At 42.4% G+C, this 27,618-nt stretch overlaps 1 protein-coding gene and 1 long non-coding RNA gene across 10 annotated transcripts in view; one reads left to right on the top strand and one right to left on the bottom strand.

Annotated features, from left to right (window-relative positions):
* LOC144296956 (uncharacterized) overlaps positions 1–25,000 on the bottom strand; it is a 51,566-nt gene extending 26,566 nt beyond the window's left edge. For 2 of the 7 annotated variants that reach the window (XR_013363917.1, XR_013363913.1), the window contains exons 1-4: positions 24,790–25,000; positions 24,231–24,331; positions 21,775–21,933; positions 19,707–19,834 (exon numbers count right to left, since the gene is read on the bottom strand). This is a non-coding gene — a long non-coding RNA (uncharacterized LOC144296956). The remainder of the gene's footprint in view (positions 1–19,706; positions 19,835–21,774; positions 21,934–24,230; positions 24,332–24,789) is intronic. The other 5 variants (XR_013363916.1, XR_013363912.1, XR_013363914.1 and 2 more) reach the window with 4 other exon arrangements.
* ANO6 (anoctamin 6) overlaps positions 23,537–27,618 on the top strand; it is a 186,089-nt gene continuing 182,007 nt past the window's right edge. The window contains exon 1 of one of the 3 annotated variants that reach the window (XM_077870360.1): positions 23,537–23,624. In XM_077870360.1, the coding sequence (XP_077726486.1) occupies positions 23,552–23,624 (73 nt within the window). In that variant the 5' untranslated portion in view covers positions 23,537–23,551. Of the gene's footprint in view, positions 23,625–25,112; positions 25,459–27,618 lie in introns of those variants that run through there. The other 2 variants (XM_077870363.1, XM_077870361.1) reach the window with 2 other exon arrangements.

Here is a 27,618-nt window from a genome sequence, read left to right as displayed (position 1 = left end):
GATATTTGGGCACCTGTGGGTGAAGATAAACAATCTGAAGCCAACGGGAAGTTGGAATTTTTTTATATTTTAAAATTTGCCTAGGTTCTGCACGACCCTATAGCAGCAGTAATTGCCCCCCTCTCTTGCTTCATAGAGGGTCTACACTGATCTTACACACCCTGCCCATTTTATTCCACCAACGTATGGAGTAGCTAGGCCCGCTGGATCCCAATGGGAAAGAAAAGTTTAGATACATTTCTTTAAAGACCCTCTGTTCAATGGCTAGAGTGACAGATCAGCAGCCTTCAGCCCCAGGTGGTATTTACACTGGAGAGGAGAGATGAGAGAAGCCACCCACGGGGCTAGTGTATTCCAAATCTAGCTGTTTCTGCAGTGCCCTTCGCAGTTTCATTCTATTTTTTTTTTAAGATTTTATTTATTTATTCATGAGAGACACAGAGAGAGAGAGAGAAGCGGAGATACAAGCAGAGGGAGAAGCAGGCTCCATGCAGGGAACCTGATGCAGGACTCGATCCTGGGTCTCCAGGATCACACCCTGGGCTGAAGGCGGTGCTAAACAGCTGAACCACCTGGGCTGCCCCATTCTAACTATTATGGCAACACATGAGGCCCTGATCCTCAGTGAGACTGAGTCACTGCTCTTCAGCGAGGGGACAAGCAGAACTAGTTCCCCTGTGCAGAGCCATTGGTGGACTATGACCGTGAATTACAAACTAGTGGCAGATTGTTTTCGGCAGCTATCTGATAAGAAAGGTATTGGCCAACTAGGCTTTAGTTGGATGCTTTTGCAGAGGTGTCACTATGTTAAAAAAAAAAAAAAAAAAGAAGCAGATGAGGAAGAAAAACTCCAGGAGAAAAAAAGGGCCCTGTGAAAAGACTTTGTTCTCTGTTTAGATTCAGAGATGCTTCCTCCGTGGCATCCCAGGACTACTGGCTGACTTGCAGAACAGAAACTTATAACGGATCATCCTTCCACATTTCTTCTCAGGGCCCACTCACTCACAGTAGTACAATTACTACTATTTATTAATAGTAAAATAAATTGACATTTATTTGTGTTAACTATTGTGTGTGTGCATGTGTGTGCATGCATGTGTGTGTTCCCAGGTTTAGAAAGTTTCTTTTATTTTTTTTTAAAGATTTTATTTACTCATCATAGACATAGAGAGAGAGAGGCAGAGACACAGGCAGAGGGAGAAGCAGGCTCCATGCAGGGAGCCCGATGTGGGACTCGATCCCAGGTCTCCAGGATCGTGCCCTGGGCCAAAGGCAGGCATTAAACCGCTGAGCCACACAGGGATCCCAGGTTTAGAAAGTTTCGACAAGCATTATCTGCAAAGACTGTATTTGTTCTCAGATATCTATGGTGATATTACTTAATACTTTTAATTAATACTTTTCTCTCTCTCTCTCCATTCCTTCATTTTAATCCCTTCCTTCTCTTACCACTTCTTCTTTTTCTCTAACCTAAATCACAAAGGCAGATATTGTTCAGAGTGAGCATTTTAAGACCATGTCAGTCCCTTTCCAATTCTTCCCTGAGATGTGAGGAAGAAAGACGCTCTTTCTTTTTTTAAGATTTGATTGGTTTATTTGAGAGAGAGGGTGTGTGTGTGTGTGTGTGTGTGTGTGTGTGTGTATGAGTGAGGGGAGGGGCAGAGAGACGGAAAAGCAGACTCCTTACTGAGCAGGGAGCCCGAGGCAGAGGGGGGATCTCGATACCAGGACCCAGAGACCATGACTTGAGCTGAAGGTAGGTACTTAACTGACTGAGCCACCCAGGCACCCCAAAAGATGCTTTTAAGGTTTTGTCTCCCAGGGTCTAAACTTTGTGGACACTTTTGGTGAGAAGCTGTAGCCACAGAGGACAGTAGAAGAAAATGCCTCCAATCCAGATTGGCTCCCAGAGCCATGATTGCAGCTACACATGGATGCTTTGTACTCATACAGAAACCAAGGCCACGGTGGGGGTGGGGGTGGGGGGTTGGTTAAGAGTATGACTCTGGGTTTTGGCCCAGGTCATGATCTCAGGGTCGTGAGATGGATCCCTGAGTTGGGGAAGCCTGCTTGAGATTCTCTCTCTCCCTCTCCCTCTGCCCCTCCTATTTATGTTCTCTCTCTCCTTTTTAAATAAATAAATAAATAAATATTTTAAAAAATCAAGGCCAGGGACACCTGGATGGCTCAGTGGCTGGGACGCCTGGGTGGCTCAGTTGTTGAGCATTTGCCTCTGGCTCAGGGTGTGATCCTGGAGACCAGGGATCAAGTCCCACGTCAGGCTCCCTAAATGGAGCCTGTTTCTCCCTCTTCCTGTGTCTCTGCCTCTCTCTCTCTCTCTCCCTCTGTCTCTCTCATAAAAGAATAAATAAAATCTAAAAAAAAATGTCTTTAAAAAAAAAAAGTCAAGGCCACCCCAACATCTACCCCCTTGGTGGCAACATACATAGACTAAGAAGACCTTTTGTATCTTCTGAGGTTCAGATTAGACAGTGATAAAAAAAAATTGTTCTCAAATTAGATCATATAAGGAAAGATAAAGGAACAGAAATGCATCTGGGGATGGGGAGAACCTGGGGCTGAACTGGGGTTTAAATTGCTGACCTTAAATTGTGAAGAAAAAAATATTATGAAGCCAGTGACATTTTGGAACTTAGAGGCCTTTGGGGCCTTTGGTAAAAAAAAAAAAAAAAAAAAGTGTCTTTTCTGTTTTCTTGCCACTGTGTGTGGGCAACAGGAGTGGGAGCAGCAGCAGGGAAGGGTAGATAGGGTAGGCTGGGTGCAGCCAGGAGAGAAGAGTGAAGGGAAGCAGATTTGGGTCCCGGAAATTCCTTGTAAAGAAGAAACGTGACTTCTTCCTGGCATGCCCAGTTTTTAAAATGGAGGGTAGAGGAAATCGTGTAGAACCAAGGGGCTTCTAAAACTGAACCACACTAAACATGGTACTGAGCAGATGTAAAATAAATTTCCTCCCTGATCCATACTTACTAATCCACACACAGGAAGGCAATGAATAGCCTGGAAAGTCATTAAAAAAGTATAAGATAATAAAATTATGATTGTTCAGGAGCACTATCCCTTATAGAAATTACTAGACAAGAAAACTTACTACTGGTTTAAAAAAAAACATTATAATTATGTTGCTTAGCAGATCTCTCATTTCTGGAATCCAAGAAAGATGCAATAATCCCTTATTGCCTACACAATTCTTGCTCTGGTGGCAACAGATTTGCAATCCACAAGCTGCTCTCATGTTCCTCTGGCACAGCAGCCAGTGACAGCTTCACTGGGGAGAACTACTAGAGGAAGGAGGGACATGGGACATCTGATTATCAAGAATGAGGTGGCCCCATTTTGCAGTAAACTGTGGCGTTCATGGACTCGCTCTCAGGTCAAACAAGATACTTTCTGATATGAGTAGAGATTTTTTTCCCCCACATATATATACCGTAGTGGTTTGGTTTGATTTGGTTTTGCTTCTATTACTGGAGCATGGACTACAGAGAGATCCTAGCACAGGGTTCTACGTTGTCACATCAAAAAATAAATAAGTAAAAGAGGATCCCATGCTCAAATTCACTTAAGACAGGCTTCATTAAAGATAAGCAGGATTGGTTTCAGGAGGGCTTCTGAGAGGCTTTGTGAAACTCAAAGAGGATGTGGAGCATTTCCTTAATGTATTTGGTCATCAAACTCTATTTCCTCCTCCTCCTCCTTCTTCCTCTTCCTCTCCTTCGCCTCCTTCTTCTTTTCAATTTTTTTTCTTTAAACTAGGTCGTGTCAAAGGACTAGAATACTAAATTAAGAGACTTCCTTGAAGCTCAATATGTCATTAATTCAATTAATGTTTATGAAACCAATCAGAAAGCAATACTTAATAATCACCTACTATGCACCAAGAACTCTGTTGGGTCCATGGAAGTGAAAGAGACAAAATCCAGGGCACCTGGGTGGCTCAATGGTTAAGCATCTGCCTTTGGCTCAGATCATGATCTCAGGGTCTTGGGATTGAGTCCCACGTCAGGCTCCCCGCTCAGCGGGGAGCCTGCTTTTCCCTCTCCCCTTCTCCCTTGCTCATGCTCTCTCTCTCTCTGTCTCTCAATTGATGAGTAAATAAAATCTTAAAAAAAAAAAAAAAAAAGAGAGAGAGAGAGAGACAAAATCCTTACCCTCAGTGAGCTCACATTTACTGGAAAAAGACAGACAACAAACCAGTAAACAAAGAAGAAAGTCTCACAAATGCAGTGGAGTAATAAAAGAGCCTAAGGCAACCCATGTTGAGTGGAGAGCTGAATGAGGAGGATGGAGCCTCGTGGAGACCGGAAGAGTCTTCCTGGGAAGGAGAAACAGCAAATGCCAAGGCCTTGACATGGAACCCATTTGGCTGGTGTTCAAAGAAGGGAAAGAAGCCTGGGGTGCCTGGAGCATTTCCAGCAAAGGGAGAGAGAGTGAGGGAGATGAAGGCAGGGCCAGAAGAGCCAGGCAAAGGAGCTCCCAGAAGCTTTTGTTTGGGGTTTGTTTTCACTTTGTTTGTTTTTGAGAAGACTTTCAAATTATAAAGAAGATGCAAGAGTACACAAAGAACTCCCATATTTTTTCCACCTAGGTTCCCCTACAAATTCATAGTATAATCATCTAAATTAGGAAATTAATAATGTATAAACCTATCACCAAAGAGATCCCACTTAGTTTCTATGGTTTTCCTAATAATATCCTTTATAGCAAGCTTATTTTTCTTTTGGTACAGGACCCAGGCTAGAATTATAGGCTGCATTTAATTATACTATCTCTTTAACCTACTTCAATCTGGAATAGTGCCTCAGTCTTTCTTGTATTTTAAGACCTAAATATTTTTCAAAGTGGCAGGCCAATTATTTTAGAGAATGACCCTCAGTTTGGGTTTCTCTGATGTTTCCTCATGATTATTCAGGTTATGCTCTTTGGGTAGGAATTTTTCAGAAATTATTCTGTATTCTTCTCAGTCTCACGTATCAGAAGGCATAATAATGTTAATTTGTCTGATTTCGAGTGGTGTTAATTTTGATTAAGATGGTATCTATCAGCTTTCTCCAATATAAGGTTATTACTTTTTAAACTTTAAAATAAATTATTTTGTGGGGGAAGAAGCTTTGAGACTATGTAAATATCCCACTTCTCAATAAACTTTCACCCCCTGGCTGATGCTTCATGTCAGAACCATTGTCATGATGATTGCCAAGTGGTAATTTCCCAATTTGTTCAGTCCTTCAACATTTATTAGTTGCATTATAATGTAAGAAAGGGTTTTTCCCTTTCCCCCATCCATCCATTCATTCATTCATCCACTCATCTGTGTATACTCATAGGTTTCTATTAGAGTCAATGGATTATAATTTTCTACTTCATTATTTCTTTGGATGCTCAAATTGTCCAGATTTAGCCATTGAGAGTCCCTTCAGGCTGTCTTCTGTGCTCTTCTGACATGTCTTCCTCATTTTTTAAGCTCTTCCTTACTTACTTGCCCAAGAGAATGTTCTAGGCACCTCTCGTGCTTCCCCTGCCCCAGTCTTGGAACCAGCCATTTCTCCCAGGACCCTTGGCTTATTTTAGTGGGGAATGGTTTAAGAAACCAAGATTTGGATGCTAAGTGTGGTCATAGCTCCTAGGATATTATCGCTTCTTGACACTCTCATTGGACTGAGGTGGGAAACACACAGACATATAACACATATCTGCATCTATTTCTCTGGCTAGCTACATTTATATATTAATATATAAAATAAAAGTTATATAGATAGATAGATACTATGATTTCTCTAATGTCTCCAATTCTAATCATTCCTCTTTATGTAACCAATCTTTTAACCCAACCACTACTTTCCCAAACAGCCACTTCCTCAGCTCTGTTTCCTTGATCCCTGTTCTTCAGGCCCTGCCACCTGTAGCTACCTCAAAGGAGAAAAAAAAAAAAACAAAACAAGAAACCTGATGACTTTTCTTAAAGAAAAAGTAAGAGAAAAGAAGGGAATAAAAGAGGAATGGTAAGAAAGGCAGTGAAAGGCTTTTTCCCCTTTTGAAGAAAAATAACTTTTAAAACATGCAAAAAAAAAAAAATAGAATAGTATACTGACCCCTCTCTAACATTTATCCCTAGCATAGACAATTCTCAGCTCCTGCCCAGCCTTGTTTGGTCAATATCCCAACCTATTTACCCTCTCTCAGTATTATTTTGAAATGATCACAAAGATCATACCATTTTATCTATAAAGATCTCTATATGCACATCAAAAAAATTACAATACTACTATCACACTTTAAAAATTCACAATTGTTTCTTAATAGCATCAAACATCTTGAGAGTGTTCTAATTTTCTCAGTTGTGGAGAGTTGTAAGCAGGGAAGGAACATATTCAGATAGAGATTTTCATAGGATCTCTTTAGCTACTGAAAGGACAATAGACTATAGAGAAAATCAATCAGCAGTTTTCTGATTGCTTTAGCCAGAGGTAATGGTTACTTGGATCAGGGTATATCTTGGAAGATAAGAAGGAGTCAGATGCTTGATGTATTGTAGAGATAGAGTGACTCAGACTTATTGAATAGCTTGCATATGGATATGAGAAAAAAAAAGAGGAATGAAGAATGATTCCTAAATTTTTGGCCTGAGCAACTAACTGACTAGCTGTTATATTGCATTAATTATTTAGTGCTGTGTAACAAATTACTCTTAAATATAATTATTTATTGTCTCTTGTGGTTCCTGTGAGTTAGGAATTCAGGCAGGTCCCAGCAGAGATGGCTTATTTCTGTATGGAGCCTCAGCTGGAAGCCTCAAGGCTGGAGGTTGAAACTATCTAAAGGTCTGTTCAACTTGCATGGCTAATGGTTAATGATGGCTGTCAGCTTAGGCCTTACCTGTCTATCAGCTGGTGTACGTACACATGACCTCTCTATGTGGTCTGAGCTTTCTCACAGCATGGTATTTGGCTTCAAAAAGTGAGCATCTCGAGAGAGATAAAGAGCCAAGCAGAAGAAGCTCTACCCTTTCCATGACCCAGTCTCAGAAGTCACACAGCATCACTTCCTCTGTACTCCACTGATCAGGGAAGTCACAAACCCTGCCCAGATCCAAGGAGAGAGATCACAGAAACCACCTTTCAATGGAGCAGTGCCAGTTGTATTGTAAGAAGAGGAAGGGAAGTGGGATAAGTATTTTGGTACAGCTATCTTTATAAAATACAATCTGCCATAAGTGCTCTTCAATAAATGGTGACAACTTGGATAATGGTATTTTGGTAGTATTTATACGTCTGTTTTCCCCCAAGCAGGAATGTAGAATAGACTGGTGGACAGAAGAATCTGGAAACACCCACTGTCCAATGAGAAGTCTGTGGGGAATTTGAAAGGAACGATTCTATCAGTTTTCACTACAGGAGGATCATTTCTGACCATAAGAGGGAGAATGAATCCGAAAGAATAAGAAAACTAATAAGGAGGCTTCAGCAGTACTCCAGGGAGAAATAGCTCTCGCAATTCTGATACTTCTAATACCACCAAAGTATTCAGATTTCTGCTGTTACCACTCTTGTTCAGTTATGGCCCCACTGTTTTACCTCTTGGATTCCGTAGTTGTTAAAAGCATTCCCTTGCATACACCATCAGGTCAGCTCCCTCCTCTTTCCCTTGGTTGAACTAACCTTGCAAAACTCAACCCAAGTTCTATCCAACTGTCCACCTATTTGGCACACCTCCCCGAGTAGTGGAATGTGCCTGGAAAAAAACATACGAGCATGCTAATAGGATTTACTCGAAATCCATGACCTCATGTGGGTCTTTGGTGTGATCCTGTGCTCTTTCCCTAGTCCATTTCCAGCTGTCTTTGATAACTATTCCAAACCTCTCTGCTTAAACCTTCTTCTGCATTCCCACGGCCTGCCAATGACCTTTGTTTTCTATTTTACTGAGAAAATTGAAACGATCAAAAGATAGTTTGCAGACCTTGAGGACATTACATTAAGTGAAATAAGCCACTCACAAAAAGACAACACTATGTGATTCCATGTATATGAGATATCTACAGTAGTCAAACTCATAGAAACAGAAAGGAGATAGAATGATGGTTGCCAGGGGCTGGGGGCGGAGGGGATGGAAGTTGTTCAATGAATATGGGGTGTCAGTTTTGCAAGATGAAAAATTTCAGCCATCTGCTGCACAACAATGCAAGCGTAAGTATACTACTGGACACCTAGCAATGGTTAAGATAGTAAATTTTCTGTTCTGCAATTTTTTTTTATTATAATTAAAACAACAAGAATAGAACTTTCAGTCTACAACCAGGTCCACTCTCACCTGGAAGCACTGTGCCCACCCCAGGTCTCTTGTCCCTGACCCTGTCACCGTCTCCTCACCTGGCCAGATGGTCCCACGCCAAGTCAGAGGTGCCAATGGAAACAAACCAGGGATATCTGCACAGAGTTACTGCCCTAATAAAACCCCAAGGCAGAAAGGTAAACATATGTAGCGTAGAGAGCCTCAGAGCTCTTAAGGACTGCCGCCCAGAGCTGCAACAGAAGTTGCCAAGTGAGCCCATCACTGGGAAGAAGTTGATGGGATTCCTGAACCAGTTGGTGGAAGATACAGAATGAAATGCACCCAAAGGAGAACTGGCTGGGTTTGGGATATGGAATAATGAAGATTGGCATCACTACCCAGAATCTATGCCAGGAAACTAAGTGGAGAGAGGAAAGGTGACAGGCATGTTGCCCAGGCTGGATGGAAACCAACTAGGCAGGACCCAACACCACAAAAGCCTGGAAGAAAGAGCAGAGACCCAAGTATTTGGCTCGTTGGTTCCCAGGTATACTGAGGGGCCGAGGGGCCCATTTGGGAGAAAAATTTAGTGTTGAGCTGGACTCATGACTCCATTGTTGGGCACCACTTAGTTCCCCGTCTGGACTCAACCGAAAAGACAATTGACACTTGTCGAAAACATCACTACGGAGTAGCCTGCTAATTCTATGATGTCATATGTGATTTCCTCCCAGATCATCTATAGGGGGGGAAAGCTGTAATTGCTGAAAATAATAAATAAAAATTAACATCTAAAAAAGTGGATCTTGGGCAGCCCGAGTGGCTCAGTGGTTTAGCGCCGCCTTCAGCCCAGAGCCTGATCCTGGAGACCCGGGATCGAGTCCCACATCAGGCTCCCTCCGTGGAGCCTGCTTCTCCCTCTGCCTGTGTCTCTGCCTCTCTCTGTCTCTCATGAATAAATGAATAAAATCTTAAAAAAATAAATTAAAAAGTGGTTCTTTATAAATACCCATTTGTGCAGAATGTTAACCTGCTGAAACAGCTCCACCTCAGAAGCATAATACACCTTTCAAAAGTTAGGTCTAAAGAAGGGACAGTGTAAGCCAGTTGTTGGTAAACTTTTTCTGTAAAGTGCTGAATAGTAAACATTTTCAGATTTGTGGACAGGCCATACAATCTCAGCAAATGAAACAGATGGTGTCAAAGGGCTGAGATAATTCTGTGACCTGACCATAGTCATTAAAAAAATATGTTCCTATTGATTATAAAAATATCTAGCAATGTTCTAGAAAAGGAGATTTCATTTCACTTTCTCTCACAAATTATTTGTAAATTAAATGCTAGTGAAAATGAAAGACTAGGGCAGCCCCGGTGGTGCAGCAGTTTAGCGCTGCCTTCAGCCCAGGGTATGATCCTGGAGACCCTGGATCGAGTCCCGTGTTGGGCTCCCTGCATGGAGCCTGCTTCTCCCTCTGCCTGTGTCTCTGCCTCTTTGTGTCTCTCATGAATAAATAAATAAAATCTTAAAAAAAAAAAAAGAAAAGAAAATGAAAGACTATATAGCAAATCAAGTGCCATTGACAATTATGTCTTGATGTGATTTGTCCTATTCCCTAAATCACTCTCTAATTGTTACAGAAAGGAATTTCTAATCTCTTTGTTAAGGGGGATCCTTGTGTTATTTTCTCCTCATAATTCATCTTGTGAAGTATTACATATTTTTAAAATGCAGTTAAACTCTAAATAGGGACACCTGGGTGGCTCAGCAGTTGAGTGTCTGCCTTTGGCTCAGGGTGTGATCCTGCGGTCCCGAGATCGAGTCCCACATCAGGCTCCCTGCAGAGAGCCTGCTTCTCCCTCTGCCTGTGTCTCTGCCTCTCTCTCTCTCTCTCTCTGTATCTCTCATTAATAAATAAATAAAATTCTTTAAAAAAATTAACTCCAACTAACTTTGAGATTGTGTTATAGAAATCCATGCTGCTCCTGCCCCTCACTCCCACCTCCCACAGCAAGGACTTAGACTCCATACTATTGAACTGGCCGTGTGGACATTCTGGAGTATTTGCCATTTTCCATCATGTATAGCAATTAAAGTCCAGCTATTGATAAAACTGGGGCCTCCGCTTAATTTCATAAACCAGGGATCCCTGGGTGGCTCGGCGGTTCAGCGCCTGCCTTCGGGCCCAGGGCGTGATCCTGGAGTCCCGGGATCGAGTCCCACGTCGGGCTCCCTGCATGGAGCCTGCTTCTCCCTCTGCCTGCGTCTCTGCCTCTCTCTCTGTGTCTCTCATGAATAAATAAATAAAATCTTTAAAAAAAGAGTTTCATAAACCAACCGAAAACAAAGTAGGAAAGTCTCTTTTTTTTCTCACTTTCCTATTCCTTTTTTTTCTTATTTTTTGTGTGTGTGTGTGTTTAAATTTTTATTAAGCTATAGTTGACACCTAATGTTACAGTAGTTTCAGGTGTACAACACAGCGTATAACAACTCTGTGCTATGCTATGCCCACCACAGGTGTAGCGACCATCTGCCACCACACAACACTACTACGATACCACTGACTACATTCCCTGTGCTGTGCCTTTTATTTCCATGACTTAACCCATTCCACGACTGGAAGCCTGTATCTCCCTCTCCCCTTCACCCATTTTGCTTTTCCCTCTACCCCTCCCCTCTGGAGACCATCAGTTAGTTTGTTCTCTGTATTTATGGGTCTGTTTCTGACTTTTATGTTTGTTTGTTTTGTTTTTTAGATTCCACGTAAAAGTAAAATCATATGGTGTTTGTCTTTCTCAGTCTGATGTATTTCACTTAGTATAAGGCCCCTAGTTCCATCCATGCTGTCAGAAATGGCAAGATCCCATCCTGTTTATGGCTGAGTAACATTCCATTAAACATATAATGGGCTGATTCTGTTTGGGGCTGGTTCTGTTTGACTGTCTGTGGATGATGACACAAAGTCGGAACAGAGCCTGGAAACTTCCTTCTAGATCTCACTAGCTACTGGACTCCGTGTTTTAATCTCTCAGTGGAAACTTTGGGTTGCTTAATTCTGTATTTGAGGATCTTTTATGCTCTATATCATTTATGTTGTATTAAACATATGTAGAAACAATAACTTGTGAACTATGCTTTTCTATTACTTTTTAGATATATATATATTTTAAATGAATGCAATGTGCATAAATATGTTTTAAATGCAATGGTGAACCATTTGCATATTTTGCCAATGCCTCTATTTATTTGCTTTGGCATAAAGAATGAGCCAATGAACCTGTGTGTCCTGTGGAAAATGTATAAATGTTATCCGATAGTGCTCTTAGATGTAATGCTAATTAATGTTAAATCACAAATAAACAGTATTTTAAATAGAAATATTGATATATATGCACACATCTTCTTTATATTCTATTGATGGATACTTGGGTTGCTTCCATATATTGGCTATTGTAAATAATGCTTCAATAAATACAGGGATGTATATATCTTTTTGAACTAGTGTTTTTGTTTTTTTTGTTTGTTTGTTTGTTTTTGGGGGGGAGGGGGTAAATACCCAATAGTGAAATTTCTGGATCACATGGTATTTCTATTTTTAATTTTCGAGGAACTTTTGCATTGTTTTCCATAATGGCCTTACACTAGGGTTCTTGTTTCTCTACATCATCTCCAAAATTTGTTATTTTTTGTCTTTTTGAAGCCATTCCTACAGGTGTAAAGTTTTAATTTGCATTTCCCTGATGACTAGTGATATTGAAAATCTTTTTGTGTGTCTCTTTGTCATCCATATGTCTTTTGGAAAATATCTATTCATGTCCTTTGCCCATTTTGAGGGAAAGATTTTATTTATTTATTTGAGAGAGAGTTTAGCATTATTTGTTGTAGTTCTTTGAAATATGCTGTTGGTATTTTGATAGGAATTGTATTCAATCTGTAGGGACTTAATTGCTTTGAGTAGTATAGACATTTTAACAATATTAATTCTTCCAATCCATGAGCATAGAATATCTTTCTATTTGTTTAGGTTATCTTCAATTTCTTGCATCAATGTTTTACACTTTTCAGAGTACAGGTCTTTCGCCTACCTGGTTAAGTTTATTTACTTCTAGGTATTTTGTTATTTTTGGCACAATTGTAAGTGGAACTTTTTTTTTTTAATTTCCCTTCATTATTAGTGCAACAGACTTCTGTATATTAATATTGTATCCTCCAACTTTACTGAATTCATTAATTACTTCTAATAGTTTTTTTTTTTTTTTTTTTTTTTTTGTGGAGTCTTTAGGGCTTTCTATGTATAGTATCATGTCATCTGCAAATAGTGACAGTTTTGCCTCTCCCTTACCAATTTGGACCTTTTATTTCTTTTTCTCATCTGACTGCTATGGCTAGGACTTCCAGTACTATCTTGAATAAAAATGGCAAGAGTGGACATCCTTGTGTTCTTCCTGATCTTAGAGGAAAAGCTTCCAGTTTTTCACCACTGAGTATGATGTTAGTGATAGGTTTCTCATGTATGGTCTTTATTATATTCAGGTATGTTCCCTCTACTACACCAACTCTGTTGAGAGTTTTTATCATGAATGAAATTGAATTTTGTCAAAAGCTTTTTCTGCATCTATTGAGATAATGTGATTTTTATCTTTCATTTTGTTGATGTGGTGTGTCCTGTCAAGTGATTTGCAATTATTGAATCATCCTTACATTTCAAGAATAAAACCCATTTGATAATGGTGAATGATCCTTTTCAGGTATTGTTGAATTTGGTTTGCTAATATTTTGTTGAGGATTTTGTTCTATGTTCATTAGGGATGTTGGCCTATAGTTTTCTTTTCTTTCTTTTCTCTTTCTTTCTTTCTTTTTTCTTTCTTTCTTCTCTTTTCTAATGTTTTTGTCTGTTCTTGTTAAGAGAGTCATACTGGACTCATAGAATGAATTTGGAAGGTTTCCTTCCTCTTTCATTTTTTGGAATAGATTTAAGAGAATATATATTAAATCTTTGGCAGAGGGGCACCTGGGTGATTCAGTCAGTTAAATGTCCAACTCTTGATTTTAGCTGAGGTCTGATTTCAGGGTGGTGAGGTCAAGCCCTGCATCAGGTTCCATGCTAAATGGGGAGTCTGCTTGAGGTTCTCTCCCTCTGACCCTCCAACCTGTCTAAAATAAATAAATAAATAAAGCTTAAAAAAAAAATGTTTGGCAATTGTGAATCCATTCTGGACTTTTGTGTTTTAAGAGGTTTTGGATTGCCAATTCAATCTTGTTACTAGTTAGTAATTGCTCTCTTCAGATTTTCTATTTCTTCCTGATTAACTTTCAGAATGTTTTATCTTGCTAGGAATGTATCCATTTCTTCTAGGTTGTCCAATTTGTTGGCATATAATTTTCTATACTATTCTCTTATAATTCTTTGTATTTCTGTGGTGTTGGTTTTTACTTCTCTTTCCTTTCTGATTTTATTTATTTATGTCCCTTCTCTTTCTTTTCTGAGGAGTTTGGCTAAAGGTTTATCAATTCTGTTGATTTTTCCAAAGACCAGCTCTCAGTTCCATTGATCTTTTCTTGTTGTTGTTGTTTTTCTTTTTTTAATTTGTTTATCTCTGCTCGGGCCTTTGTTATTTCCTTCCTTCAACTAATCTTGGGCTTTGTTTGTTCTTTTTTTTATCTGGTTCTGTTAGGTGTCAGGTTAGTTAAGTACTTGAGATTTTTCTTGTTTCTTGAGGCAAGCCTATATCACTATAAATGTCCCTCTTGAAACTGCTTTTGCTACATCTGAAAGATTTGGAACCATTGTGTTTCATTTTCATTTATCTTCATGTACTTTTTAATTTCCTCATTGACCCATTGGCTCTTTAAGTAGCATATTGTTTTGCCTCTATGTGTTCTTTTCCAATTTTATTTTCTTTTGATTGATTTCTAGTTTCATACCATTGTGGTCAGAAAAGATGTGTGATATGATTTCAATCTCTTTAAATTTATTGAGATTTGTTTTGTGACCTAACATGTGTCTATCCCGGAGGACATTCAATGTGCCCTTGAAAAGAATGTGCATTCTGCTGTTTTTAAATGGTATGTTCTATATATATCTGTTAAGTTATCTGGTCTAATGTGTTGTTCAAAGCCCCTGTTTTCTTACTGAATTTCTGCCTGGATGACCTATTGATTGGTGTCAAAGTCCTCTACTATTATTTTATAACTGTCAATGTTTCATTTTATGTCTGTTTAATATTTGTTTTATGTATTTAACTGCTCCCATGTTGAGTACATAGTTATTTATAATTATTATATCCTTTTATTGGATTGACCCTTTTATCATCATGTAATACCAAGGGCACTTTTTAAAGATTCCAAATTGATAAGGCATTTTCATGGAGTGGGAGGGCAATCAGCTTTTAAGGTCCTATATTTAAATCCTCATCTTGTTTGTACATATGCTTTTCGTTTATGAGGCCTGTGCTCCTACATAAAGAGGAATATAGCATCAAATGACACAACCAACTTAGTAGAGTCTGATGGCCTTTATTCAAGGGAAAATGATTCATGGCTTGGGGGAGTACAATGCCTTACAAACACTCTTCCCAAAGGATTTTGGGCAAGAGCAAGTTTTACAGAACATTAGAAGTGGCAATGGAGAAACAGATTATGAATGGCTTAGGTTGCATATCTGACCTTATTTGGAAAGATGGAGGAATGAGAAAATAAATATAGAGCCCAAAGTTTGCCTGGCATTGGGGACTGGCTGAACAATACAGGTATAAACAATGTCCACTCACATGTGGATTTTTTAAGATAAATATATTACTGTACTATAAACTGTATTTTCTCTTTCTTATGATTTTCTTAATATTTCATCTAGCTTACTTTGTTATAAGACCATAGTATGTAATTCATACAACATACAATCATGTTTATGTTTATGTTTATATAATCATGTCAATTGTTTATGTTACTGGATTAATAGTTATTGAGAAGCCAAAAGTTATACACAGATTTTCAATAGTGCAGGGGGCAGGGATCAGCACCCCTAACCCTTTTGTTATTCAAGGGTCAACTGTACTGTGTTTCTGGTCAAGCAGAGCATTTACAGGAACACAGAAATTTGGTTTGCTGACATGCCAGCCCAGGCAGGGTGGCTTCATATTAGAAATTTATCTCAACAATAGCAAAGTGTTTAGAGGAACAGACCCTAGAGTCAGAATGCCCAGGTTTGAACCCTGACCCAATGGAAGAATTTGACGTTCATCATATAGCTTAGTAATCAAATGGTAGGACAGTCTGTCAGTGGATACCTCTTACTGTAATGCCACATGAAGAACACAGCATCTTCTATGACAGATTCTTGGCAAAAATGTTTATCTCTAATCTAATTAAGCCTCTGACTTATGTCCAGTTAACAGGAAATACTAGACTTTGAAAACCAGTATTAGGGGAAAATAATCATCCACAGCTCTGCTGTTCTCTTGAAAAAGTCGAAGTCAAAGTCATAGGGAAAAAAAGTCAGGGAATATAACCAATCACAGTCTGTGAAATGTGATTGGGTGCTTACATGAAAAACCCAATCATAGGGACACCTGGGTGGCTCAAGGGTTGAGTGTCTGCCTTTGGCTCAGCTTGTGATCCTGGAGTCCTGGGATTGAGTCCCACATCAGATTCCCTGCAGGGAGCCTGCTTCTCCCTCTCCCTATGTCTTTGCCTCTTTCTCTGTGTCTCTCATGAAAAAATAAATAAAATATTTTGAAAAAAGAAAAAGAATAACCCAACCATTAAAGACTCTGAGACTTGAATATGGAATAGGTTGGTATGGGGGAAATATTGTTAAATCTCTTCTATGTGCATGTGTTATTTATGTAGGGATGATATGTTATGAGTTCTGCAACATTAACATGGTTCAATGAAATATAATCAGAAAGACAAACAGATAAATCAAATATAGCAAAATGTTCCCAATTGTTGGAAGTTTGGATGGGTGTATAGGTGTCTGTTACATTATTTTTTTTAACTTTTCTATATGTTTAAAATATTTCAAAATAAACATGGAGGGGGGGTTCACAGCCTCCATAGCTCCTACCAATACATTTACCTATATACCTGCATCTGTATCCAAATACTGTATTTTCACTACGGTTTGCATACAGAATATTTTATCCTGCTTTTCATAGACATTATCTCCAGTTTATAAGAGCCCATCACTTTTATCTACTCGAGGACATCTCAACAGCAGTTTCCTCTTCTCTCTCCCACATAACCTCTATTGGCTCCACATACCTTTCTATCTACTTGTGCATTTATCTACTACCCTTTACACTATCTTCAATTCATTTCAATAAATATTTATTGAAAACCTGTTTTGTGCTGGGAATGTTGTGATGAACAAAAGACAAAAGCAGTGCTTTCATGGAGCTTATCCTTTGGTTAATGAAGATAGATAATACGGAGAGTAAGTAAATAAATGATGTAGTATGTAAAAGGGAGTTAGGGAAGAAGGAGAAAATAAAGAAGGAAGTGGAGTACATGCGTAGAGGTGTTCAGGGTTGCTGACAACCCATGTGAAAGCTTGTACAGACAGAACCTTGAACCAAAGCATGAGGCTTGGCAGTAGCGCCTGAGGTAGATATCAGGCTTCATTTAACTCCCCTTACCCAGGCACCTGTGTAAACATCTTGTACAATCATATGTGGTGCCTCTGAAGATTTTGCAATTTAAATAGGGTAGCTTTCAAAACACCTTAGATTTTCCTACAGTGCAAATGGGGAGCTCCTGGTAGTTTGAACAAAGAATAATATGATCTGACTTACAGTTTAAAAACATCACTTTAGCTACTGTATTGAGTGAGAATGGACTATAGGGGGTCAAAGGTGGGAAGTAAGGAAATTAGAAAACTAATCCAAGTAAGAGAGGATGATGTCACAGATGAGATGTTAGGGGGGAAGGTGGTGTGGAGTGGTCCTAATTCTAAATATATTTCAACAGACATAAAAGGAGTAAATATAGACTGTACAAGAAAGAGAGGAGTCAAACGTGACTCCAGGCTTTGAGGACTGAGCAATCAGAAGGATGGAGTTTTGCTTTATCTGAGATGGAGAAGATTATTGATAGACCAGGGTTTGTTTGGGAGGAAGATCAGGAGATTGATTTTGGATGTTAAATTTTAGCTGCCTATTAGAATCCAAATAGAAATGAATATAGAATTCTAGAGTTCATAGGTTTCAAAGAATTTCAAGGCTCCTCAAAGGAGTTGTTGATAGTCATTTCTACCATTTCTTCATCCTTCATTCTCCTGTAAACCTATGGTATAACAAGAAATATATCTGGTCTTTGTCCTTAGTTCCTGGTACAAACCTCCTTAAGCCCGTGGAATTTTCTGAGTGATAGGAGGCCCTTTGGGGTTTATGCTAATGAAGCGACTTAGGGTGTGCCCCTACCCTAGATAACCTCAGGATGGAGCCGGCCATCAGAAAGACCAAGTGACTGGAACATTGAAACTTTCAGCCCCACCCACTGGTCCCTGGGCTGAGGGTAGGAGGGTGCTGAAGATTAAGCTCTATAAATACTCTTAAACAAAACTCAGTGAACTTACAGGTGAACACAGGCACATTCTGGGAGGATGGTACACCCCAGTGCCGAGGGGACAGAAGCTCCTGTGCTCAGAAACTTTCTGGATCTTGCTCTCTTCATCCAGCTGTTCATCTGTACCCTTTATAAACTCCTTAATAATAAGCTGGTAAATGTAAGAAAATGTTTCCCTGATATCTGTGAGCTGCTCTAGCAAATTAATCAAACCTGAGTTGGGGGTTGTGGGAACCTTCAAGCTATAGCTAGTTGGTTGGAAGCACAGGTGACAACCAGGATTTGTGATTGGGGTCTGAAATGGGGGGATGGCATGGCTGTTTTGTGAGACTGAACTCTTAACCTGTGGGATCTGAAGTTATCTCTGGTAGATAGTGTCAGAATTGTTGATTGTAGGACACCCAGTCAACGTCCACTGAGAATTGGAGCATTGCTTTGAGGTGTTGGAAAAAACACACTAGGAAACCCATTCCAGAATTTTGTCCCCTATCACTCCCCTGAAACTGCTGATGTCACCTGTGACCTCCCACTGCTAAATCCCATGGCAAATTTTCTTCATATTCAAAGAAAGCTATTTTAGTTACAGGAAAATTTGAAGTATTTACAAGGTCACATTATCAGATTAATTTGACACAGGATATCATTTCCTCCTTTTTTTGAAAAACTTTTTACTTTACACTTTCCTGTTCCTCATTTCTCACTGGACACTCCTTCCATTTCCATCTGCTTTACTGGTTTTCCTACATTTTCTCAACACAGGTATTGGAGGGCAGAGTCCTAAAGCGCAGCTTTCAGACCCTATCTCTTTTGCGGGGGTGGGGGGAAAGGAGAGAGAGAATCTTAAACAGGCTTCATCCCCGGCACACGGCCAGACGTGGGGCTCGATCTCATGACCTGAAATCATGATCTGAGCCTAAATCAAGAGTCCAACACTTAACTGGCAGAGCCACCCAGGTGCTCTTCAGACTCTATCTCTCTACATAGATTAACCTCCTAACCAATCCTAGCCCATCTGAAGTCTATCTCCAGTACAGATCTCTCCTCCAAGCACCAGACACATGGCTGCTGGACATCTCCACATGAATATCTCATCTCAAATCTTATGGGACCAAAACCAAACTCCCCTATCCCCTTATTCTCCTGTAGTCTTACGCATCTCAAAAATAACAACCCCATTTCCCCAGTTTCTCAAAGTCTTGGAGTTCTCCTGGACTCCTTTTTTTCCCCTCAGACTCATATCCAGTACCTCAGACACCCTTCAGATTGATTTCAAAACATACCTTAATCCACAACTACCAGTACCATTCTGGTTCAAGACCATTATCCCTTGCCTGAATTAAAGAACTAGTCTCTTAGCTGGCCTCCCTGATGTGACACTCGCTCTTCTACACATTAGTCTATTTTCCATAATGCAGTCAGGAAGATCCTTTTAAAATATAAGTATGCCACCTGTTTAGTTAAAACTTTCCAAAGACTTTCCACATTATTCAAGGTCAAAACCCAAGTCCCTCTAATGACTAAAAGTGGCTTGCAGCACTCCCCTTCCTCCCTCCCTCATCTCCTCTTCTGTCACTATGCTACGGTCACCACCAAGGCCTCTGCTTTTCTTGAAGACATTAAGCATTCTTGTCCTCAAGGCTTTTGCACCTGCATTTCCTTCTTAAAACTCTGTTTCCTCAGGGATTTACATATTCTGTTCCCTCACTTCCTTCAGACCTCTGCTAAAATGTCACCTTATCACAGAGTTTGCCCCCAACCATTCATTATAAGGTCCTTCTCCCAACCATCGTTCTCTCTGACTCTTGCCCCGCTGCATTTTTCTCATAATGCCCTTCATTTCCTGACAGGTACTTACTTACTTGCCTCTATCCACTACGGTGGAAAGTCATGATGGCAGAGACATTATCTGTCTTCGTTTTTTGTCTTTACTATTGAATCTTCAACATCTAGGGAAGTGGCCAGCATATAGTTAGCTCGCAGTAACTAAGAAGGAAGAATGACAGAAATAATGTAGCACAACAGCGGAGATATGTGGCCGCCAGCCTCCAAGATGGCTCCCAGTGACTCCTGACTCCGGTGTTCATGCTCTTGCACAAGTTCCTCCCATTAGGAGTAGAGCTGCCTGACCTGTATAACCAGTGGCAGAAATGACAAAGCATGACTTCCAAGGTTAGGTCATAAAAGATGTTATGGCTTCTACCTCACCCACTCTCTTGGATTAGTCATTGTCAGGGAAGACAGCATTGTGTCATGAGGATGTTCAAGTGGTCTACGGACAGGCTTGTGTAGGAAAGAAATGACGTACCTACTGACAAGCAGCACCACGTGAGGGTGAACTATCTTAGAAGAGCAGATCTCGAACCCAGTTAAGCTGTTAAGTGACTGCAGCTGTGACCAACCAGCTTTGACCAACATTGTGACTACAAAGGAGGACCTAGGCCAGAAGCTCTTGACTATCCTGCTCCCAAATTCCTGATCCACAGGAACTGTGTGAGAGGATATCCGTTTACTGGTGGGTAAGCTGCTGAATTTGGGTAATGTATTACCAAATGGTTGGTAATGACTTCTTTGCTGGTTTTCCTTGCAGATTTTGCATTTGCTTTCCCTTCTGCCTAAAACTCCATTCCTTCAGATAGTTTTGTGTCTTTATCTCTTACATCAGGCTTCTGCTAAAATGTCATGCTATGCAATTATGCAGTAATGCAGCAATGGATTCAGGATGTGTTTGAGATATCCAGGAGATAGAACAATATTTAGCAACTGATTATACATGGAGGATATGAGACAGAGAGGAGGGAATCAAAATGATTCTCAAATTATTGGCTTGTGTAACTAGTTTGTACTATTGCCAAATTTAAGGAAAACAGGTTTGGGGCAGAAATTATAAATTTAGTGTTGGACCTGCTAAATTTGAAATGTCTAAGAAATAGCCAAGTGGAGATAGCCAGCATGCAAACATATATACCATTTGTAACATAGAAAAGCGATCTGGGCTGGCAATAAAGCCCTTGGTGTCAGGACCAACCTTACAATTTGCAGTGCCCAGTGCAAATGAAAATTTGCAGAGTTCCTTGTTCAAAGAGCCCATGAGGCCCACCAGCTGCCAGGTCTCCCTTGCACCAATTTGTAGGATTGATGGATCATGCCTTGGCTGAGGCTTGGGAAGTAGAGCCAGGTATCTCCCCTTCCCCATGGACTCTAGGCTCCAAACTCCTTTAAGGGGACTGCCTCCAAGAGATTGCAACTTCCATGTCTGGATGCCCTTATAAAAGGGTATGGGCAAGAGGCTCATTCTCCCTGAGTCACCTACTGGGTGACAGCACTGTGGCATTGCTAATCTAGGGCAAGTCAGGTGCCATCATGCCATACCCCACAACACCACAGATGCATGAACATGACCTGACCTTCTCTATGCCTAGGATTTCTTGGTCCTAGTAGTTCTGGGTAGGGGAAAAAGGAACGTGGGCAAGGCTGAGAAACTATCCCAGGGAGGCAGAGGCAGTGGGAGGCAGGACTGTATGAAAACCAAGCACACTTCATTGTCTCATTGAACTCCATGTATAAAAAAAAAAAAGAAAAAAAGAAAAAAAAGAAAAAAATCAAAGATAATATTATTAAGAATTTTAAGCCTGGGGGATCCCTGGGTGGCTCAGAGGTTTAGTGCCTGCCTTCGGCCCAGGGCATGATCCTGGAGTCCCAGTATCGAGTCCCACATCAGGCTCCCTGCATGGAGCCTGCTTCTCCCTCTGTCTGTGTCTCTGCCTCTCTCTCTCTCTCTCTGTGTGTGTGTGTCTCTCATAAATAAATAAATAAATAAATAAATAAATAAATAAATAAATCTTTAAAAAGAGAGAGAAAGAAAGAAAGAAAGAAAGAAAGAAAGAAAGAAAGAAAGAAAGAAAGAAAGAGAATGAATTTCAAACCTGTAAAGGCACCTGGGTGGCTCAGTTGGTTAACCATATGTCTTCAACTCAGGTCATGATCCCGGGTCCTTGGTTAGAGCCCTGGGTCAGGTTCCCTGCTTATAAGGGAGTCTGCTTCTCCCTCTCCTTCTGCCTCTCCCCTCAAATCATTCTCTCCATCTAAAATTAATAAATAAAATCTTAAACAAACAAACAAAAAAAAGAATTTCAAGACTGCAACTACAGAACATTAAGACTCCCAGGCATTAAGTCCTTCTCAGTGCAGGGCCCTCTGTAAATCAACTGTTCAAATGCTCATGAAACTGGCCCTGGTTGGAATAGACAGTAAAGTTATAAAACTGAATAAGTTCTAAAAGGAAAGATGAGAAGAAAAGGGACAGGATCAAAGCCAGAGACGCACAATATTTAAGGGATGGGCAGAGAAAGGGCATCCTATGCCTAGGTGAAGGTTGTTATGAATCAGAAGGCCAATAAAGGAGAAAATACTTGGTCTACCACTGCCAACTTGGAAAAGCTTTGCAAATTCAATAACCTGGCCACATATTATTAGGCACATTTTATTTCAGTAACTATTCATGATAGATGACAATTTTTTAGGGTCAAGGATGTGGATCTTACATAGGCCTATGACCTTGATTACGTTTGAAGTGTATAATACTCGGTTGGAAAAAAAAATTGCATGAGAGAAGCTACAGGAAATAAAATAGATTGAATGAAAGAATAGAATTTACTGATGATAGACTCACGGGTAACCTAAGTAAATAATTCATTTTCCTTCCAGCAATAGTTATTTTCCATATAAGGCCAGCAATGTCTCTGCAACATTTATCAAGCAACAAAAGTGTAAACTCTAAAATGTACAAAGAATTTCAAATGACTCATGGAAACCTGTTACAAAATCAACCACAAGAGTTTTCTAACTACTAATTAACTTTGAGCAAAGTCAGGCCATAAAAACTAGGCCATTTGGTGAGAAAACTGGCAGAAAGTTGATGAGACTTTGAGAGCTTAGAATTGGGGGGGGGGTGATTTTTTTTTTTTTTAACAGATTCAGAAATGTCTCTGGAGGTGGTTTATAAAACGGCCAAGAGCCCAGATTTTAAATGCTTGGGTTTGAACCCCAGCTCTGCCACTTACATCCTACGTGTGATTTTGGATTAATTATTTAATCATCCTGTGTCTGAGTAAAAGAGTGGTAATAGTTGCTAGAGTGGTAATGAGGATTACATGACTGAATGTAAAGCATTTAGAACTGTGCCTAGCACATAAAAATCACTATGTACACATTTATTAAATGAAAATTGTGGTAACTGATCATGTCACTAAAACGCCTCTGGAATTTCTAATTTAGTTAAGTCCTATGAGCTTTGGGGGAGAGTTCACTGAGAGAAAATAATATTTTTTTCCCTCATTTTTTTTCTTCTTCTTTATTCTCCTATCTCCCTCTGCCCATCCTATATTGTTTTCTCTTTATATTAAACACAATTCTCTCTGGACACCTGGGTGGCTCAGTCAGCTAAGCATCCCACTCTTGATCTCAGTTCCGGCCTTGATCTCAGGGTTGTGAGTTCAAGCACTAAGTGTGGAGCCTATTTAAAAGAAAGAAAATTCTCTCTATTCTTTAGGATACTGGATATTTTCTTAAAAGTAACTTCCACATGTCTAATGATGCATATTCATGGTTGTTTTCTCACTTATGATTGGTCTCAATGTTTTCTTTTTTTCATATGGAAACTCAATAAACAAGAATATGTGCTTCAGGATTTTTATTCCCTTAATGCCAACAGTTCTTAGTCATGCCGCTTCGAAGAATGAAGAAGTAGACCAAACGAAGAGCAGTGGGCAGCAAGGTAAAGTTTATTGAACAATAATAGTACAAAGGACCCAGGGAGGGAGGGGACCCGAGAGGGTTGCCCTTTTGGTGTTCACATTTAGGGGTTTTTATAAGCTCTTTCCAGGAACTATTTTGAGCATCCTCAGTGTGGGTCTCTGTGGACTGGTGGCTAACGTGTGACAATCGGGGCTTTGATCATGCACCTGTCTACCTGTTGGGTTATTGTTCCTATGTTGCTGGTCTCTTGCGCTCACATCCGGAGACGACCCGCCTCAACTTGTGATACTGACAACTGTTTTACAGTTAATTGTTCTGTTTTAGGATGTTTTGTAGAAGTCACTTTTGCAGAGGCGGCTAGACAGGATGCTATTGTGGTCTTGTCTAAGCTGTAAAACAGGATGCTAGTGCGATTTGGTCTTGGCTATCTGGGCTTTTTTGCTTTCTTGCTGGGGACCCTGGGCCTGACTACCTGGGTGTCCAATTAACCTCTAACATACAGGAGAGTAAAATGCACAGGCAATTTAGTGTCATCATAATAATTCTGCTACGTTAGTGGAAAAAACATAAAAAAGTTTCGATGGCAAGTGTAGGACAATGACTATAACAAGGATTTCAAACATACCGTCTGGCCCTTTCCGGGAGTCCAAATGGACCCATCCATCACCAGCTTCTCTGAACACAGCTCTGCAGACACACCATCCCGGAAACCTGCGGTTCACGTGCCTGCAAAGTAGAAATCCCTTTGCATGCGTCCTATGGCTCTTTTTAAGTCTCCAGGAACGCATTCTTTTATACTCTGCCTCAGTTTTATTTTAGTCCTTTCTCTGCGGCCTCGGGTTAGTAATAGTCTTTCGCGCTGCATTACAGCAGAGTTTCCCTCTAACCCTAGCGTCGTTCTTTGGCTTCTTTTGCATTTTTGATGCGGAGGACTAAGCCTCCGTGGTCCAAAGGGACTGCGCGCTCCAGGTCCTCCTGCGACCACACCCTGTCTGTGCTGGTGCAGGCGGGGGTAGAGGGCGCTTCTCTCGCCTCCTAACCTCTCTTGATGCGGAAATCCTCCTGCCTTTTGTGAACACGTTGCTCTACATCTCCCTCTTTTTTCTTCTGTGGCTTATTATCTAAGAGTTTTGCCTCTTTTCTCTGTGCTCCCCCCCCCCCCCCCGAGAGGACACGTCCCTTACTTTGGAGTCCGAGTAATTGATGCTTGAAGATCCTGCACTGGCTCCACGTAGCCTGGCCCGCAGGGTTCCCGGGCTGAGCCGCGGCGGCGGCTGTCCCCTCCGCAGTGACACGGGTCAAAGGCGTCCAAGGCTGACCTCAGAGAGCTGCCCCGCTCGGAGGCAGGTTCGGGGAGCCCCGTCCCCCGCCCCCGCCCCCACCCCCACCCCGCGGGCCCTCGCCTCCTCCTCCCCGAGGTCACGGGCTTGCAGAGCGCCGACGTCAACGACTCCGGCTCGCGTCCCGACTTCCTTCTGGGAGCCTAATGAACCCGGGGGAAGTTTAATCATTCCGCAGCGAGCCCGGCTCGCTCACTGGGCATGCTCAGTGGCCGGCCCCGCGCGGCTGGCGAGAGGTTGGGCTCGCGCGCAGGGCTCGCAGGGCTCGCAGGGCTCGCAGGGCTCGGCTCCCAGCAGTGCGGGCCGCCCCCGCCGCCCCCGCCGCCCGCCCCGCGCGCCCGGCCCTCCCCGCGCGGACGCAGGGCCCCGTGGCAGCGCCCTGGGTCCGGAACCCGGGAGCCCCCAACTTCGCGCCAAGTTCGGAGCCGCCTTTTGGGGGAGCCATGCAAATGATGACCAGGGACGTTCTGCTAGGAATGGAGGAGGAGGAGGACGACGACGACGGGGATATCGGTGAGCGGGGGCTTCCCCGGCGGGGGCCGGCGGCCGGACAAGTTGGGGACTGCGCGGGGGCGCGGCGCCCGGGGGCTCGCAGAGGCGCGGGAGGACCGGCGGGGGGAGCAGCGGGGGGAGCAGCGGAGGGAGCAGCGGAGGAGTAGCGTGGGGAGCAGCGGGGGGAGCACTGGAGGAGCAGCGGGGGAGCAGCGGGGGGAGCATTAGAGGAGCAGCGTGGGGAGAAGTGGAGGAGCAGCGGGGGAGCAGCGGGAGGAGCAGCGGAGGGAGCCCGCGCCGCCGTCCTGGGGCCCCCGCGCAGCTCAGCTGCGGGAGGGGTGGGGGGGGGCGCCCCCGGGAAGGCCGGGGATGGGGTGAGGATGGGATGGGGATGGGGGTGGGGGGCGCAGGGCCGGGGCGGGCGGCGGGCGCGGCCCCTGAGCGGCGGTGCGAGTACGGGTGGGACCTTGGCGCCGGGGCAGCAACTTCGGGGTCACTCCCTGCCCCCCGCACCTGCGCTGGGGCTTGCGGAGAGCGGAGAGCGGCGCGGGGCGGGGGCCGGGGCGCGGGGCTGCGCGGCCCACCTGTGCCCGCCTTAAAGCGAAAGCTGGGAGCGGCGCGGGAGGCGGGGTGGGGGCCGGGTGGGGCCCCCGGGAACGGATTTGCGGCCGCGGGGGGGGCCGGGGAGGCTTTCTTCAGCCGCAGAGCCCGCGGGGGAAGTGATTGGAGGAGGAAGCCCTGGTTGGGGCGGATCTCGGGACACTTCCTCCGAGGGCGAGGGCCGGAGCTGGGGGGGGGTGGGGTGCAGGGGGGGGTGCAGGCCTGGGGGGCAGGCCTGGGGGTTATCATTTCTAGTTACAGTTTAAAATGTGCAGGGGTTGTAGACGGAGCGAAGGGAGAACTGTTTAATGGGGATGGGGGGGGACAATTGGGGCCAGCGAATGAGCACACGCGGGGCCTCCAGAACCTGGCAACTACATTTGCGAGCTGGTCTGTTCAGCAGCTCTGGAGCCTGCCTCTTGCTCCCAGGCTCAGTTTAAAACATAACAGTTCTTGCTCATGTCCTAAAGCCCCCCCTTCTTTTTCTTGAATAACTTTAGAAGTCCCTTAATTTTAGGAGCTAGATGTGGTTTTTCTTTTCTTTTATTCATTCATTCATTCATTCATTCTAGATGTGGTTTTCCTTTATCATTTTTTCCCCCAGCCGGATTGAGATACAGTTTACATGTAACATTTGTACTACCCATTGAGTGCATACCCTTCTATGTTGCAAAATGATTACCGCCGTAGCTTTATATTTTTTTAAAATATTTTTTTATTTATTATTTATGATAGACATAGAGAGAGAGAGAGAGGCAGAGACACAGGCAGAGGGAGAAGCAGGCTCCATGCCAGGAGCCTGACGCGGGACTCGATCCCGGGACTCCAGGATCGTGCCCCAGGCCAAAGGCAGGTGCTAAAACACTGAGCCACCCAGGGGTCCCCCGCCGTAGCTTTAACCAGCGCCTCTGTAACCTCATGATTACCGTTTCCTTTTTTGTGGTGAGAACATTTTAAGGCCCAGCATCTTAGCAACTTTCCACTACAGGATGCAGTATTAATGATAATAATCACTATGCTGTACTTCAGACCCCCAGAACTTGGCCTTACAGCTGGAAGTTTGTGCCTTTTGACCAACATCCCCTCCTCCCCTCCTCATCCTGCTGTTTCTAGGAGTTCAGCTTTTTGTAGATTTCACCTGGAAGTGACACACAGTAATTGTCTTTGTCAGGCTTATTTCACTTAGCATGATGTCCTTCAGGTTCCACCCATGTTGTCCCAAACAGCGGGATTTCCCTCATTCTCATGGCTGACTAATATCCCATTGCCCACATGCAAGGAAGGAGGAGGGTGGTGGTGGTGATGGTGGTGGTGGTGGTAGTGATGGTGATGATGTTGGTGATGATTTTATATATATGCACACACACACACACACACTACATCTTCCTTATCCATTCCTCTATACTTAGACAATTTTTTTTTAAAGGAAAGAATGATAGGATCAAATATGCGTTAGGATAGATCTTCCTGGCAGCACGTTGGAAAATGGATTGGAGTGGGAAGGAGGTAGAGGTAGACTTTTCTAGTAGTCAGGTTTGGAAATGCCTACAGTGGTCATGGGAATAGAGAAGAGTGGTCTGA

Source organism: Canis aureus, chromosome 25 (assembly GCF_053574225.1).
Source record: "Canis aureus isolate CA01 chromosome 25, VMU_Caureus_v.1.0, whole genome shotgun sequence".
Classification (NCBI taxonomy): Eukaryota; Metazoa; Chordata; class Mammalia; order Carnivora; family Canidae; genus Canis; species Canis aureus.
This window is presented reverse-complemented; position numbering and strand designations above follow the sequence as displayed.